The 17,330-nt window shown below is 55.4% G+C and overlaps 1 protein-coding gene across 1 annotated transcript; it reads left to right on the forward strand.

Moving 5' to 3' along the window:
- The first annotated feature begins 5,873 nt into the window (after positions 1-5,873).
- On the forward strand, positions 5,874-12,855 carry ADAMTSL5 (ADAMTS like 5). The gene is made up of 10 exons (XM_079773274.1): positions 5,874-6,485; positions 8,377-8,468; positions 8,932-9,040; positions 10,040-10,167; positions 10,602-10,713; positions 11,066-11,152; positions 11,294-11,457; positions 11,723-11,921; positions 11,994-12,065; positions 12,413-12,855. Exons 1-10 carry the CDS (start codon positions 6,215-6,217, stop codon positions 12,712-12,714), a joined length of 1,536 nt encoding a protein of 511 aa, XP_079629400.1. The 5' UTR covers positions 5,874-6,214; the 3' UTR covers positions 12,715-12,855.
- The last annotated feature ends 4,475 nt before the right edge of the window (positions 12,856-17,330 follow it).

A 17,330-nucleotide genomic window follows, 5' to 3' on the forward strand; every position in this document is an offset into this window, starting at 1 on the left:
TCACAGTTTTGCAAAGGGGGCTGCCTGGCCTCCCATGCTGACCCCTGCCCAGGGTTCTTAAAGCTGAGTGATCACGAGCTGGAGCCTCGGCCTGGCCACCCACACCCTAAATCCCTACACCCCACGTCACCGCTTCACTCCCCCTCCATTCTGTTTTCTTGCCAACCTGAGATAACTCCCCAGACTCAGCAGATTTCCCTGAAGAATTGCAGGAAGCTTTGCTCAAAATACCTGCTGCAGGTGAGGGGGCAGCTGCTGTCCCCAGAGGCACCCAGACTCCCAGAGGTCTACCTTGGGAGACTTGAGGGGCTTGGGCATGGGGTCAGCCTGGGCACAGTCCTCTTCTCCCAGAAGGTGCCAAGGTGGCAGAGGGGACTTTGCAGGTGGATTAAGTACCCTGAAATGGGGATGACCCTGAGCTGGAGTTGACTCTGGAGGACCAGAGAGGGTGGTGTTTCCAGAAAGAGCTGACAACAATGGATGCTTGGAGGCTGGGAGAGGCAAGGATAAGGTCTAATCCTGGACCAATAGAAGCCAAGTTCCCCCACTCACAATGCTGGGCCAGCCTCAAGGCAGTGCCCTGCCGCAGTCATGGGGTTTCTGAAGCACAGAGGCAGGGTTCCCTCCTGCTGACTCTGCTCACGAGGCCCTGTCCCCAGAGGCTAAGCTCACGAGTGCAGACATGAGGAAGTCCACTGCAGTTCAAAGGCCAGGAGACCAGAGAAGTACCTGGAGCCCGGGTGAGTCATGTCTGCCTGGGTGTGCCCACCTTGGCACCTCCTAGGAGAAGAGGACTGTGCCCAGGCTGACCCCATGCCCAAGCCCCTCGAGCGTCCCAAGGTAGACCTCTGGGAGTCTGGCTGCTGCCTCAGCAGCTGCCCCCTCACCTGCAGCAGGTATTTTGAGCGAAGCTTCCTGCAGTTCTCCAGGGAAATCTGCTGAGTCTGGGGAGTTATCTCAGGTTGGCAAGAAAACAGAATGGAGGGGGAGTGAAGCTGTGGCCTGGGGTGTAGGGATTCAGGGTGTGGATGGCCAGGCCAGGGCTTCAGCTCGTGACCACCCAGCTTTAGGAACCCTGGGCAGGGGTCAGCATGGAAGACCAGGCAGCACCCTTCGCAAAACTGTGATCCTGTGATCAGCACCCTTTGGGGAAGGAATATTATACTACTGATGGCAGAGCATAGATTTTGTAGTGTCTTTGAAACTTTCTGTAAATCTAAAATGATTCAAAAATTAAAATTTTATTTTAAAAAACCCACAAGAATTAGGAGATCATTATAAGAAATTCAAGCAAAACCTATAAGGCAGTGACTCAAAATCTACTCTAACCCCTGCCCCAAGATTGTCGTAGACAGCCCTAGGGGTTTATCCTTCAATTTCCTGTCTGAGTTTATATTAACATGCATACTTCTTCTTTTATAAAAATGTCATCACGTTGTGTATGATTTTGCTAATTTCTCCACCTAACGGCATACCTTAAATGACTTGCCATTTCTGAAACACTGTTCCATGCTCCCCAGCCCCCAAGCCATGTGAGGCCCCTGCCCCTCTCTGGCCTTGAAGCAGGCCCCTTGCTTAATGTGCTCCAGCCACACAGACCTCCCCTGGGCCTGGGCCTCACCCTGCTCCTTGGCCACCTGCTCCTTGGCCACCTGCTCCTTTGCATACGCTGTTCCTCTGCTGAAAACACCCTCTCCCACACACCCCCTTCCATCCAGTTCCCCTTCATCCTCCCGGTACTGCCTGGAGCATCCCCACTTCAGGCAAGTTCCCCCACACCCCCAACCCAACAGGAGCTGAGGGCACCCCTTCAGGTGTGGGTGTGAAGTCGTCCCAGGACCTCTGAGTCCCATTGAGTGTGACTTGACCCCTCTGTACCTCAGTGTCCTGACCCATAAAGTAGGGGTGAGGAGAGTCACATCACATAGGAGAGCCCCCAAGGCAGTGGTGACTCTCAGTAGGGAAGTGCTCAGTCACTGGGTCAGTGGCATGAGAAGTAGGACCTGTCTGGAATGAGGGTGAAGGAAAGGATGCTGCTTCTCCTTAGTGGGTACCTCTTAATCAGAAGCCACAGACACCCAAAGAAGCTAAAGTGAAAAACAAAAACTGGCCGAAACCAGTTTGGCTCAGTGGATAGAGCGTCGGCCTGTGGACTGAACGGTTCCAGGTTCGATTCCGGTCAAGGGCATGTACCTTGGTTGCGGGCACATCCCCAGTGGGGGTTGTGCAGGAGGCAGCTGAACGATGTTTCTCTCTCATCGATGTTTCTAACTCTCTATCCCTCTCTCTTCCTCTCTGTAAAAAATCAATAAAAAAAATATTTAAAAACAAAAACTGGGTTGATAGCTTCAGGTATGGCTCGATCCATCTCGGAAATCTGGCTCTTTCTGTTTCCTGCCTCTCATGTCCCTAGTTAGGGTGACTCTTGCTGGGTGGCAATCCCAGCTCACATGGGTGACCTCGGCCGTGATGGATCCTGGGTCCTGCTCTACCGATACGAATGCCCAAGGACATCTGAGCAGCTCCAGAGACATGGGTTCTAGGGCAGGGATGGCAGGAACCATCCCACCTAGTCAACTCAGGGGGTGAAGGGTCCTGGGACCACATGGCCAGGCCTCAGGGATCACAGGAGGTACCGGGAGTTGGAGGAAGGGGCAGGAGGAGACCATCGGATCTGCTCATAGGCATTTCCTAAGGCCCACGGCCATAAGACAACAGACCGCAGAGGGAGCCGGAGTCCAGCTGATCCACATCTGTCCTGACCCACATGCCTATCCTGGCCCTGCCTCTGGGAGGGTGTCTGGGCTGAAGCTCAGGATAGGGGGAATCCAGCTGAACCTGGGCCAAGGTCCAGGCCTGGGCACAGGTTGGGGGACTGAGATGCCCAACTGAGGATGGGCCCAGGACTCCACAACTTCATTCCATCTCCATCTGGTCATTCCACAAGCACTAGAGTTCCCATGCAGGGTGCAGTGCCTGCTGTATGCACTTTCTACAGAACTCAGTGCCTGCTACATACACTTGTTGTAGATAGAGTACAATGCCTACTGTAGATGTGCCCTGTAGAAAGTATCTTCTATAGCCCAGCCAGCGTGGCTCAGTGGTTGAGCATTGATCTATGAACCAGGAGGTCACAGTTCAATTCCCGGTCAGGGCATATGCCCAGGTTGTGGGCTCCATCCCCAGTGTGGGGCATGCATGAGGCAGCTGATCAATGATTCTCTCTCATTGATGTTTCTATCACTCTCTCCCTTCCTCTCTGAAATAAATAAAAACATATTTTTTAAAAAGTGCCTTCTGTGCCTGATGCAGTGATTTCTGCATGCACTCTCTTCAAGATACCGTGACTTCTGTAGGCACTCCTTGGAAGGTTCAATGTCTACTATATGCCCTCCCTACAAGGTGCAGTACCTACTGTATACATTCCCTGAACAGCAAGGTGTGTCTGTTGTATGATACAGTACTTGCTGCATATATTCCCTACAGAGCATAATGCCTGCTGTATTGCTCCATGCAGGACATAGTGCCTGTTGTATGCACTTTTTGCAGGGTGCAATGCCTGCTGTATACAGCCTGCATAGCACCATAGCACCTTGGCTGAGACTTGGGTAATGAGGCATCTCTGAGGGGGATACAATTGTCCACTTTGTGGAGTACCTGGGCCAAGCTTGCTTGCTTTCTTTCTTTCTTTCTTTCTTTCTTTCTTTCTTTCTTTCCTTTCTTTCTTTCTTCCTTTCTTTCTTTTTAATATATCTTTATTGATTTCAGAGAGGGAGAGGGAAAGAGAGATAAAAACATCAATGATGAGAGAGAATCATTGATTGGCCGCCTCCTGCACATCCCCTACTGGGGATCAAGCCCACAACCCAGGCATGTGCCCTTGATTGGAATCGAACCTGGGACCCTTCAGCCCACAGGCTGACGCTCTATCCACTGAGCCAAACCAGCTAGGGTTCTTTCTTTTTTTAAATTTATCTTTATTGTTGATTAATATATTTTTATTGATTTCAGAGAGGAAGGGAGAGACAGAAACACCAATGATGAGAGAGAATCAGCGATCAGCTGCCTCCTGCATCACTCCCATTGGAAACCTGGGCATGTGCCCTGATTAGGAATCGAACCATGATCTCCTGGTTCATAGGTTGACACTCAACCACTGAGCCTCACTAGCCAGGCCTGATTTATTTCTGATGACTCTCAGGCCCCAGTGCATAGTGTGATATATAATCAGTGCTCAGAAGGAAGTGCCTGCTTTTGCTGTCCCCTCCCTCTCCCTCCATCCTCTCTTCAGTTTGTCCAACCACACTTAACTCCATCAAGGTCACAACTGCCTCCACAGATGCCAATTCGTTGGTCCATTGGTCCACTGGTCCACATCTTCATCTTGCCCACAAAGGCTGTACCTTTTTTCTCCCAGAAGCCCTGTGTGACCTCTGGGACCCCACACCCACCTGTTCTCCACCCCCTGCCCCTTTCTGTCCCTGTGACCTCATCCATGACACTAAACATCCTCAGGTGCTGAGGACACCCACTTGTTCACCCCCACCCAGACAACATGACCCCTGGATTCCCAGCCTCTTCCTGGTGACTTACAGACATCTCACTGTAGAGCCATTCAGAAGTGACCACTGGACTCACTCTCCCACCTCAGCCTGCCCCCCCTCGGTACATGGGCACCGCCCTTCACCAGCCTCACAGGCCAAGCATCTGCCTCAAACCTTCCCCACACGTCCCCCATGGGATCCATCAGCAACTCCTGCAGACTCCACTCCCAAACAGCTGGGAGCCAACCACTGCCCTCACCTCCACCGACACCCTGGCTCAGCCCCTGCCCAGAACGACCACGGCTGCCTCTCACCGCTTTCCTGCCCAACCCCTTTCCCCCATGGCAGCCAGGGGTAGATGTCCAAAGCTAGAACACTCTCCCACCTCCCAAAGCTCCTTTCCTGCCTCCGCCCTCATCCCTTCCCCCACTCAGGCCACTTGCTCCACCCACTCCACCTCCTAACTTGATTCTCTTCGTCCAGACTCCAGGCCTTTGCACTTGATGTGCCCTCCGCCTGGGCTGCCCTTCCCCCCACCTCCTGTGGCATTCACCTCCTCAGTGGGGGCCTTCCTGACCTCCCCCACATCCGCAGTGGGCCTGGGCTGTTTCCTCGGAGCACCTGATCACAGGGTAAGATTATACCTCCCCAGGGGCTGCCTCCCTCACTAGCCTGACTGGCCGGGTGGTTCACCAGTGTGTTGGCACATAGTAGGTTCTCAATAAACGTTGAAGAAGTAAATGGCATTGGGTGGCTCTGTTTTGAGCTGCTCCAGGCTGGAGTGTAGACACGCAACCCCTCTCTCCCTGTGGTCAGGGCTGGGAGACCCATGGTGGGCTTCCAGGAAGAGAAGGCCCTCAAGCTGAGTCTGGCTGGAGCCTGGGTGCTAGGAGCAGCCCACCCATTGCCCCCTTGGTGCCCCATTTCCTCAACCTACCTGTCACGTGGGTGACAGTGAGGAGCTGGGGGAGGGGCGAGCCGAGGACGCCTGCTGCGTGCCTGTGGGCGGGGGAAGGCGGCCCGCTGGAAAGGGTGCGGTGGTGGGAGCCCTAGAATAACCCTGATCCGCGCAAAGAGCTGAATTCTTGCTGAAAGGGTCGCGGTGCCCCCCTTGCCCGAATGGGAAAATTGAGGTCGGAGAGGGTGAGGGCACGGCCATGCGGAATTGGGAACTCTGGACCCGGGTCTGGCTCCAAAGCCGTCGCTCACAGTCCGGGGGCCTGGCAGGGAGGGCGGGAGGCGGGGTGGGGTTCGTCCTCTGGTGACAGCAGCGCCCGGAAATGCGCCTGCCGGGAGTGGGCTCTCCGCCCCTCACGCCCAACCCCTGGGGCTGAGCTTCTCCGCAGTGCGCTGGGGGCCCTGCACTTGGGGTGGCCAGGACGTGCAGCGGGAACCCCAGGATCGGAGCTCCAGCGGGCGGGTGCCTGAGTAGGCTGACCTTGAAGGAAGGGCCAGAGAACGGGGTAGGGAACCGTCGCGGGGACGCGATCTGCGCGTCGGTGGAGAGGAGGCAGGGACCCGGACTCTCGGAACCGGGGCAGGGCGACCTCGGTTCGCGCACATTCCCCGGCCCTGAGCGCGGCGCCCGGAATAGCAGTCCCGGGGTGGGGGTAAGGACGGCCAGTATCCTCGCGGCTCTCCCGCCCTGGGCTTCACAAGGTCACCGGGACATGGACTCTCAGACACCAGACCAGAGTTCTGGGGTGCCGGGGCCCGTGCGGGGCAGTCCTCCGCCGCAGATCCGCGCGGAAGCGCTCCACGGCCTCGTGAGGGCGCACGGGGCCGCCGCCCCTCTGGACCCCGGGCTGGGCGCGCCCCGGGAGGCCGGGTGGAAGTGGCCGCCCTGGGGTCCCCCCGCTCCCCACCGAGGGCCCCGCCGCTTCCGCTCATCCTGGAGCGGTCGGGAGAGCCGGGACGCACCGCCAGCGCTCTACATCGCCGGTAAGCCCCTCTTCCTATCCACCCCGCCCCGCACCCCGCTATCCGGGTCCGAGCCTCCTGGGTCTCGTGGAGGGGGTGGGGGACGGTGAGGCACCAATCCGCAGGGTGGGAGAAAGCTCATCCCCACTTCTTCCTGGGGAAACTGAGGCCCAGAGGCGTGGCTTGGCCTGAGATCACACCCTCAGTCAGGAGTTCAGCCAAACTGGGTGTAAGTGCCCTGAACTTTGGGGAGGGGGCTCCTTATTTTCCATCGCCTAGATCCCCACCTCAGTGCTGAGTCAGGAAGGGGTTCAGAAGACCACCCCCCCTCCCCTATCTTTGCTCTCCCCTCCAAACTTCCTGCTTCCTGGGCCAGCCAGGGCCCTGGGTTCAGAAAGGGGCTGAGATGCAACTGGCAGGCATAGCTCTGGAGCCACCGCAGCACCAGACCCTTAGTGCCCCAAATGTCATAGGCAGAGGGGCTGAGATACAGGGAAACTGAGGCTCAAGAGGGGCCATAGGTCCAATGAGGTCCAGCCTTCCCGCACCCAGTGCCCAGGAGCTCGGGGCCGGAGGGCTCCAGTTTGTCTTTGGGCACTGCTGACTGCTGGGCTCCCTGGCTCTGCTCCAAGAAGGACTCACCAGGTGGCCACTTCCCTCTTCCTTTCTCTGCCAATGTCATGGTCACGCGGAGGGTGTGGATGGCAAGTGGCTTTCTATTTCTCCTGACAGATGGGAAAACTGAGGCCTGGGTAGGCAAAGTTGCCAGCCCAGTCCCCCCACCCCAGCTGACTCCCTATTTTCTGCATCATCCTCATCAGGGGCCCTTTCCCTTCCCAGACCACCCTGGCACTCCATCCCACACCCTCTGCTCCTGAGGCCCTGAGGTGCTGGCTGGTCCAGGGTCAGGTTATTCCAACATGGGGACACCTGCTGCCCAGGGTTTGGGATCGGATAGAGCCCTGAAGGGACCTGGTCCCTGACCCAGCCCCCAGGGGCTGCTCCCTCTGCAAGCTCTCAGAGTCCTGGACTGACCCCAGCTGGTCCCCAGTGCATAGATGGGGAAACTGAGACCTGGGGAAGCGGAGTGGCTGGCCCCTGGCCATACAGGAAGGTAGAAGCAATGATGGTGGAGAGAGCAGTGAGGAGCCCTGACCCTGGAGACACTTGTGCACTTATCCTGGAATGATTTGTTCTGTCATCAGACACTGATTAAGCACCTACTGTGTGCATCATAAGACAATAAACAACCAATAATAATAATAATAATAATAATAATAGCCAAAACCGGTTTGGCTCAGTGGATAGAGCGTCGGCCTGCGGACTCAAGGGTCCCAGGTTTGATTCCGGTCAGGGGCATGTACCTTGGTTGCGGGCACATCCCCAGTAGGGGGTGTGCAGGAGGCAGCTGATCGATGTTTCTGACTCTCTATTCCCTCTCTCTTCCTCTCTGTAAAAAATCAATAAAATATATATAAAAAAATAATAATAATAATTTCAATTCTTCATCTACATTCCAGACTCTGTGCCTCCCGTTTTTCTTACCTGATCCGAAGGACCCCTCAAAATTTTCCTGTGAGGGGGGCTGTATTATAAATACATTTTTCAGATGTAAGAAGGGGAGGCTCAGAGAGGTTAAGTTACTGCCCCAAATCACATAGTCAGGGCAGAGCTGGGGTTCAACCCCTGGCCTGCTCACACCTCCACTGCAAAGACTCTCTCTGCTTCCCCAGACCCCACCCCCTCTGGAACCTCCTGCTCCTGCTATGGACCCTCCTGAACTGTGGTTTGGGAGGCAGTGCTCAGGTGAGGGGGGACATGAGCCCAGGGGGCATTGGGCAGGGAGATCCAGTAGCCATGTGGGGGTTGCCAACCTCCCCTCCATGCTGACCATGCTTCTCTCTCCAAGTAGGGTCCAGGAGAGTGGACACCATGGGGTTCCTGGAGCCACTGTTCCAGCACCTGTGGGCAGGGGCTCTCTGTGCGAAGTCGGCGCTGTATCCGGTGAGCAGTGAGCACGATGCTGGGGCTCGGCTGAGCGAGTGTGAGGGGGTTCCTGACCCTTCCCTCCTGCCAGCCAGGCCCAGCCCCTGACCACACCCTTGACCTGCCCACACATGCTGTGCCTTTTAATCCTACGAATGCACCTGGAATGTGGGTAGGGTTGGTGTGGGAGGGTGAGGGGTGAGCAGGCGGGCTCTGGGAAGGAGGTTGCTGGGAAACCTGACCACACTCTGGCCACCCTGCTCCTCATAGGCTCCCCAGTGAAGAGCTGTGCTGGGGGGACACCCATGAGTACCGCCTCTGCCGGTTGCCAGTAAGTTCTGTCCACCTCCAAGACCCTCGAGCCTGCCCTGAAGCCCTGCTGCTTCCCCACTCATGCCCCCAAATATGTTTGCCACCCTGCCAGATTTTCTGGACTCCCCTGAGTCTGACCCAGCCTCTGACCCACCCATCTCTTCCCCAGGACTGTCCCCCAGGAGCCATGCCCTTCCGAGACCTCCAGTGTGCCCTCTACAATGGCCACCCTGTCCTGGGCCCCCAGAAGACTTACCAATGGGTGCCCTTCTATGGTGGTGAGTAGCCTGCCCTCCTGTTGGTCCAGAGGAAACAACTCAGAGCTGGCAGGGAGAAGGGGCTGCTAAGAAGGAAGGGGGGCTTGGAGGGTTGTAAGGAGAAGTAGGCATTAGCACCTGGGCTTTGAAGGATATGTAGGAGGTGGTGAAGGGAAGGGAAAAAAGCATGTGTGAGATGTAAAGCAGAGGCAGGGGGAGGCTGAACACCAGACTGAGGATTTAATCAGGGCTGAATCCAGAGGCCAACAGTTCTCAAACTTATCTTGGTAGCAGGAAATGTTGCCAGTATTTAGCTGAAAATAGTGAGTTATATAACTGTGTGCCGGGGGCAGCATGCCTCCAGGTTTAAGGGAGACAGGCAGCTTCAGATGCCACGGAGAGGGCAGACACAGGTAAGGAAAGCCTAGAATGAAGAAAGTTCCATTTGTAAACCTCATCGTGGTTTTTTTTCCCCCCTTTGCCCTAAGAATGAGCCCACCAGGGCCAGCTGGGGCTCTGTTCCAGGCTGGGTCAGCCAGCCAAGCTGAGGGAGATGGGAGGAGCAGGAATCAGATCTATGAGCTGGAGTGAGTGGACTGCTCATTGTGCCCTGCTGCCAAGCAGAGGGGGAAACTGAGTCCTGGTGGTGGTGGTGGGGGGGTGAAGACATATGCTATGTGGGACCCAGTCAGCACTGGAAAACACTTTTTATTGGGCACCTGCTGGGTGCAGCTCTGCTCAACGCTGAGCCTAGAATCATGTCTGGAAATGGTTATTTGAGTATTTGTGGAATGAATGCATGCATGCATGCAGACCCAGGATATTTGCCTAGGAGAGTCAGAAAGCTGGAGGCAAAATGCTTAAGCCCAGTCCTGGCTCTGCTTTAACCTCCATGTGCGGTTTTGGCTGAGTCTCTGGGCCCCATCTGCCTAAGGGGATGGCTCTCTCTGGGAGGCTAGCGGGAAGGGGGCTGTAACTGGGGTAGAAGACCCCTGGTCCACTCTGTCCTTCCACCCCCAGCTCCCAACCAGTGCGACCTCAACTGCCTGGCCGTGGGACATGCCTTCTACCACAGCTTTGGCCGCGTCCTGGACGGTACTCCCTGCAGCTGGGGTAGCCAGGGACTCTGCGTGGCTGGCCGCTGCCTGGTAAGGACTGCCATGACCCGCCCAGCCCAGCCCACCTCCCAGCCCACCCCACCCCAGACCGAATTCATTTAGTTTTGGGTCCCTCCCTCTCCTAGCCCCGCCCCTCCCACCGGGCCACGCCCCTCCATAAACTTCACTCCAAGCTTCTCTCCAGAGTCCGCCCTTTCACCCTCAAGTCCCGCCAAGCCCCCATTCCTTTGGTTCCATTACCCCTCCCTCTTCCACAGGCCTCCCACCTCTCCCTCGGCCCCACCCAGATCCCTCCTTCTGGGCCCATCCTTTTATTCCCGGGTCCCATCTCTCTTATTTCAGGACCCCACCCCTCGTCTCTAGGCCCCGCCTCCTAGCTCTCAGATCCCGCCCCCCTATCCCAGGCCAAGGCCCGGGCTGGGGCCGGGGCCTCTCTATGACAAGTGTCCTCCCCATCCCTTTAGAACGCCGGCTGTGACGGTTTGATGGGCTCGGACGCCCGCGAGGACCACTGTGGTCGCTGCGGCGGCACCAACGACTCGTGCCTCTTCGTGCAGCGCGTGTTCCGTGACACCGGTGACCTCTCGCCCCGTCCTCTCTACTCTCCCAGAGCCGACCCTTTAAGAAGCCGCAGGCACGGAAGTGAATTCCCGTGCTGATTGGGCAGTCTGCGGCACAGCCCCCTCTCGTTCATCATTCTGATTGGTCACTGTCAGATTGTCCCGCCCTTCCTAGACAGATGTGGTTCTAACTCTTTCGCTGCTTCATTTAAGCGATAATAATCTTAACTCCAAAGGTTTACGGACCGTTTTGGGGGTGCCAGTACCAAGGCTAATCTCCTTAGCCTCAGTATCTCATTTAATCCTCCAAGCATCCCTCAAAAAAACCCGCCACCCCCACCGCAACATCCTCCTTCCTTCCCTCCCAGGAGCCTTCGCAGGATACTGGAACGTGACTCTGATCCCCGAGGGCGCCAGACACATCTACGCCGCCCATCGGAGCCGAAACCACCTGGGTACCTCAGAGATGCCGAGGGGGGAGGCGCCCTCCTGGCCGCCCCGATGAAGCCTGGAGACTGGGGCCGGAGGAGGGGGACGCAGGGTCGGGAGGTGGAGGGTCGGGTTCCGGGGAGCCTAGGCTGACCCTTCCCTTGCAGCGCTGATTGGGGGCGACGGGCGCTACGTGCTCAACGGCAACGGGGAGGTCAGCCCGTCCGGGACATATGAGGCGGCGGGCACCCGCGTGGTCTACACCCGCGCTGCAGGGCCAGAGGAGACGCTGCGCGCGGCCGGACCCACGTCCCAGGACTTGGTCCTGCAGGTGCGTGCCGGGCCTCCAGGGGGCGGCTGGGCACGTGCTGGTGGTAGGAATTAAAGGACCTAGGGGAGGCTGGGGACGGAGAGGGGGAGTCAGGATGGAGAGTGAGAGTGGGGAAGCTAGGAACAGAGAGTCAGAGGGGTGAGATTGGACTAGAGAGAGTCAGAGGGGCCAGGGTGTGGTAGAGGGTCAGAGGAGAAAGGCCAGAGGGTGGAGGCTGGGCCATCAGTTCTGATTTCGGCTCCCTAGTGTGTGGCCTTCTCCCTAGGTCCTCCTGCAGGAGCCCAATCCCGGCATTGAGTTCGAGTTCTGGCTCCCCAGGGAGCGCTATGGCCCCTTCCAGGAGCAGGCCCAGGCCCTGGGCTGGTCCCTGAGGCAGCCGCGGCCTCTGGAGGTGGAGCCCCAGTCCCTTGAGCCCCAGGAAGCCCTGGCTGCTTTCCCCACACGGACCCCAAACCCCACCCCAGGTGAGCAGGGAATAGCCACTGTGGGGGCAAGCAGGGAGGTGGGGCCTGTGCCCTAACTGCACTATCTCACAGATCCCTGCCCACCCTGTCCCGACACCCGTGGTCGTGCCCACCGGCTTCTCCACTATTGCGGCAGTGACTTTGGTGAGAGATCCTTTTCCCCAACCCTCACCTGGCCCCTAATTGACCTAAACTTGGCTACTTTCCTGTTGACATCTGACCCTGTTTTGACTTTACTTTTGAGTCCTTGATCTGACTCCAACTTGACCCCTTCTGGCCCTAATTTGACTTCTTGATTTGGCCCTTTGCTCTAATTTGACCTCTAAGTCCTCATTGATCCTGACCTGATCTTGACCCCAGTACCCTCTCCACAGTCCCTAGGGGCCCCCCATGTCCTACCTGACCCCAAGTTTCCTCATATGGCAACGGGGTGCATGAATGGGTGTCCAGATTGGACCATCCAATTGGCCTCAGCACCACCCTGCCCACAGTGTTCCGGGCTCGAGTGCTGGGCCACCTCCGCCAGGCCCAGGAGACCCGCTATGAGGTGCGTGTGCAGCTTGTCTACAAGAACCGCTCGCCACTGCAGTCCCTCGAGTATGTGTGGGCACCTGGCCGCTGCCCCTGCCCACCAATGGCCCTCCATCGAGAGTACCTGCTGGCTGCCCAGCGCCTTGTCAGCCCCGATGGCACTCAGGACCGGCTGCTGCTGCCCCATGCTGGCTATGCCCGGCCCTGGAGCCCCGCCGAGGACAGCCGTGTACGCCTGGCTGCCAGACACTGCCCTGTCTGAGCCCCCAGACAAGGCCGCACCACACACAGCAAGAAAGATGTGCCTGACCAGGCTCAAACTCAACCTCTTTCCTCTCTTGCCTGGCTTCCAAGGAACTCAGAACTATCTCCCACCACAGCTATGTACCTCTCCCTCCTACACACTAATACACCTTTGTGTACAGTCGGTCAGATCCACTCTCACGGTAGGCAGGCGCTGATGAGAAAACACTGAATTGCTTCTTTAACTCTGATTTCTTCTCTCACCCTGACTGCCAGGAAACTCATAGCTATCTTTTACTCAAAAACTTTGTGTCTACTTGTATTCCCCTTGCCTCACACTCACTTGCTTAGAGACACTCTCACAAGCAAGCAGGGCCCATAGGAAGACATGCCTAAGGAGACATTGTAATGTATCAGTTTCCCCGCTTGCCCTGGCCACCAGGAAGCTCATCACTGTTTAACTCCCTGAAACTCCGTGCTCTCTCTTCTTGCTGCCACTTACTCATACACCATAATATATTCAGAGACAGTGCCACAAACAGACACACCCACTAGAAAACATGCCTAACTAGGCACAGTAACATACGCATTTCCCCTTTTGTGCTGACTACCAGGAGGCTCAGAGTATCTTTTCTCTTTCAATTTTGTATTGATTTCAGGTGTACAGCTTAGTGGTTAGACAATCATATACTTACATAGTGCTCCCTTTGATATTTCCAGTACCCAATTACCATCATACATAGTTATCATAATATTATTAACTATATTCCCTATGGTTTACTGTACAGCCTCATGACTATTCAAAGATAATTTTGACAGCCTCAGCAATTCTAGAAGGGTTTCTTGCAGTCCACACTGCTGTTCACCCCTTTTATGTTTCTACTTAATTTTTACAAGCAATTTTTTAAAACAAGGGCACACTTGGCCACAGAAATGTGAGGATGCACTGGTAGTTGGATCCACAACTGTGCTCTCACAGCGTGTGCACATGTGATCTCACAAACCACATCCCCTCTACCTGGCCCATTCCCCACCTCCCCTCAGAATGTCTGACACTTTGTGGGAGGTGAGGACAGGGAATATATGGAGGGGGGGGGTTGAGTATAGTGTAAACATGGCTTTTATAGGTCCCAAGCCTCTTCTCCATGCCTCCTTGGGGGCCACACATTCATCCCAGGCCTCCCCAGCAAAGGAAGCAGTCAGAGCCCCTGCCCTCAGGCTATCCTCATCTTCCTGTGTTGTCATAGATAAATTTTCTTCGATTATTCTTCTGGAGCAAGAGGGCAGACACCAGTCATGTGTGAACTGAGGGTGTGTGTCGGGGGGGTGACTCAGCAAACCCTCCCCACTCTGGGTGGAGGCGCCATCTTCTGCCTCCCCATTCTGGATGGGGTGGCCCACACTGTCATTTTGGGACAATCTGCTCTTCTGTACCATCATGGTTGTATTTTGCCCGGTAGCATGGATACTGGCAGTGAGCAAGGGGCACACAATGTGCAGGTCTCAGAGCTGGAAGGGCCTGAGGCCAGACTGCTCCCCTCTCCTGGCCTTAGTTTCCCCATCTGTGAGTACCCTTTCAGCCCTTCCTGGCTCTGATCATGGGAATCGCACTCTTCTGGATTCCCTCCCTAGCCCCTCAGTTCACTCATGCATTCCTCCAACGGGTATTTATTGAGTGCCTACTGTATGCCAGGGGCCCAGCAGTGCTTAGACCATCCCAGGCCTGGCTCTGTCATTTGCAATGAGTGCTGAAGCCGGACAAACCTCAGAGCCCCAACTCTCGTGGGCAAAGTGGGGGTGCAGTTCTGGAGGGAGGTGTGGGGCCTGGGCGCCCACTGGTGGCAGGATGGGGTAAAGGTAGTCAAGGCACTGGTTACCTGCAGTCCTGAAGGGCCCTATGCTTATGTACCTCCTCCTCCACACCCACTTCTCTCATCTGCACTTGCCTTCCTCAGGAATGCTTCTCCCCCCCCCCACCAGCCTTCCACCAGCTCGCACTTACTGCTCCATTCTTCCCACCATTAGCCTGAGGTCGTCCCCTCTGCCTCCATGCAGTATGGGGATAGGTCTGGGAATAAGAGTCTCAGGCCTTAGCCCAAGAGCTCCTAATCCCAAATCACCTGGACTGGCTGACGAGAGGCGCTCGCTTCTAGGCAGGGCGAGCACAGAGTCTCCTCCGGCAGGCAGGATGGCCTGTGGCCACCGAGCAGTGACTTCCCCAACCCCGTCACAGCTCCTCCTGTAAGGATCTTGTAACACTCCCCCGTAAACATCACATTGTTTTTGATTTGCTCTTTAGTTTTAAAGCAGCCTAACCATTTAAAGAGAGAAGAAAACATTGCAATTCTAAAGATGTTCAACTTCAACAGCATAGTGGTTCAGGAAGGAACTACCATTTGTACTTGCCAAGCAAAATATTACGCTGTTTTGCCGTTTTACATCGAAACCCTAATAACTCCAGGTGGTTACGTAGAGTGACAGAAACAAAGTGAATCGTTCTGTTTTTTCCTCTCTACAGTCCCCAGCCCTTTTTCATTAGTTACTGTGCCCCTGCAGGGATACTCAGTGCCCATCTGGGTTAGACGCACACGTTGCCCGGAGTCACTGCAAATGGGTATAGGCGGGACCCGCCTCTTGAAGGAAGCACAGGTGGCACATCCTTGCTTGTCCAGAACTGGGAATTCTCCAAATTGACTTCCCACAGATGGTGATGTTTATTAAAAGATGAATTAAAACAGGCATGTTTGAAACTTGCATCCAAATTAATTAAATGACAGCAATTGTAATTATTTCATTAGCCCCACCAAAGATTGTTTTCAACAATATTCCTGAATGCCAGGACTGGGGGTCTGTCATGTTTTCCCTTTCTAATTCTCTGCAGAGGGCACCACCCCGTCATCTGCCCTTCTCTCACTGACCCTGCACCAGACAGCTGACCCGTGGGAGGACACATGTCCACTTAAAGAGCCGCAGAAAGCCCTGGGCTGTTGGATAGCCCACAGGCTTAGATGTGGTTGGCAGAACCACTTTGGAGAACAGTTTGGCCATGTCTGCTACAGATGAACAAAAACCACAGTAGCAAGTTAGATATGTCCAAGTCCCAACCCCCAGAATCTGTGAGCGGGACCTTATTTGGAAAAGGGATCTTGGCAGATATAATTAAGCGTCTCAAGATAAAATCATTCTGGATTACCTGGGTGGGCACTAAAGCCAATGACAAGTATCCTCATAAGAGACGTGCAGAGGAGAGACCGAGAAGAGGGCCATGTGACAATGGAGGCAGAGACTGGGGTGATGAGGCCACAAGCCAAGGGAGGTTAGAGTCCTCAGAAGCTGGAACGGGCAGGAAGGACCCTCCCTGGAATCGCAGGAGGGAGCGTAGCCCTGTAACACTGACTTCTGGCCTCCATAATGTGAGAGACTAAATCTTTGTTATTTCAAGCTCCCCCACTCCCACCCAGTGTGTGGTAATTTGTTATGGTCACCCCAGAAGACTCACAGGCTTACCCTATACTCTCCAATCTCTGAGATTGGAGATGAGAGCTGCACTCACCAAAGGTCAGTTCTAGAATGTTCCTAGCAGCTTTAGTCATAATAACCCAAAATGGGAAACTACTCAAATGCCCATCAACAGTAGAATAGGGCAAATAAATTCTGGCCTACCCACAGAATGAAATGCTATCCACCAATGAAAAAGAGCAAAGTACTGATAATTCCCACAGTAGTGGTGAGTCTCAGACACAGCGCTGAGTCAGATAGGAAAGGACAGAGATACCTTTGGGGGTGGGGAATGACCTGGAGGGGCTGGCCCTGTTGCCTTAGTAGCTCTGAGTCACTGGTTACACTTTTCTGTAGATTTAAAAATAAAACAAACAATATGCTCAGTGGTTGAGCATCCACCTATGAACCAGGAGGTCACAGGTTGGATTCCCGGTCAGGGTGCATGCCTGGGTTACGGGCTCGATCCCCAGTAGGGGGTGTGCAGGAGCAGCCGATCCATGGTTATCTCTTGTCATGGATGTTTCTGTCTCCCTCTCCCTTCCTCTCTGAAATAAATAAAAATATATTTAAAAAATATAAAATAAAATAAGTCTGAGGGGCTAAAGGACACTGTTTCCACCTGGGGAGACAGGTGTGTATCCTCCCTACCTGTACTCCCTGGCGAGCTCACCGGGGCAGGGGGCCAGGGACAGCCTCTGAGCATCGGTTTCACCACCCCCCGGGGACAGCAGGGGTGGGGGGTGGGGGAATACCAGGTGCAGAGCGAGCCCAGCACGGCCCCACCCCCAGACCACAGCCACACCACATTCTTCAAACGGCTGAGCCAGCGATAAGCCGATTCTGAGATCCCTGTCCCCAACACCCATGTTGGCAGGCCTCTTAGCAGACCTTTGATCAGTCCCTTCCTCCCTCTTGACAAACCTTACCCCAAGGAAAAGCCGAAGTCCTACCACACCCTCCAGACACCTGCATGGTCCACCCCCAGGCTCCCCTCCTCTCTCCCCCTCATTCACTCAGCTCCAGCCACACAGGCCTCCCTGTTGGTCCTACACTCTGCCAGGCTCTGCCTTTGTGCCTTTGTACAGGCTCTTGTCTCTGCCTGGACCCTGCTGTCCCAACCCTCACAGATTCCTG

The sequence above is a fragment of the Cnephaeus nilssonii genome, assembly GCF_951640355.1.
Source record: "Cnephaeus nilssonii genome assembly, chromosome: 5".
NCBI classification, from domain to species: domain Eukaryota; kingdom Metazoa; phylum Chordata; class Mammalia; order Chiroptera; family Vespertilionidae; genus Cnephaeus; species Cnephaeus nilssonii.

Bases quoted from the DNA above. Each gene is read 5' to 3' on its own strand.
- ADAMTSL5 (XM_079773274.1), top strand. From the start codon at position 6,215: ATGGACTCTCAGACACCAGACCAGAGTTCTGGGGTGCCGGGGCCCGTG. The intron at 9,041-10,039 runs GTGAGTAGCCTG...TTCCACCCCCAG, and splicing joins ATGGGTGCCCTTCTATGGTG to CTCCCAACCAGTGCGACCTC. The intron at 11,922-11,993 runs GTGAGCAGGGAA...ACTATCTCACAG, and splicing joins GACCCCAAACCCCACCCCAG to ATCCCTGCCCACCCTGTCCC.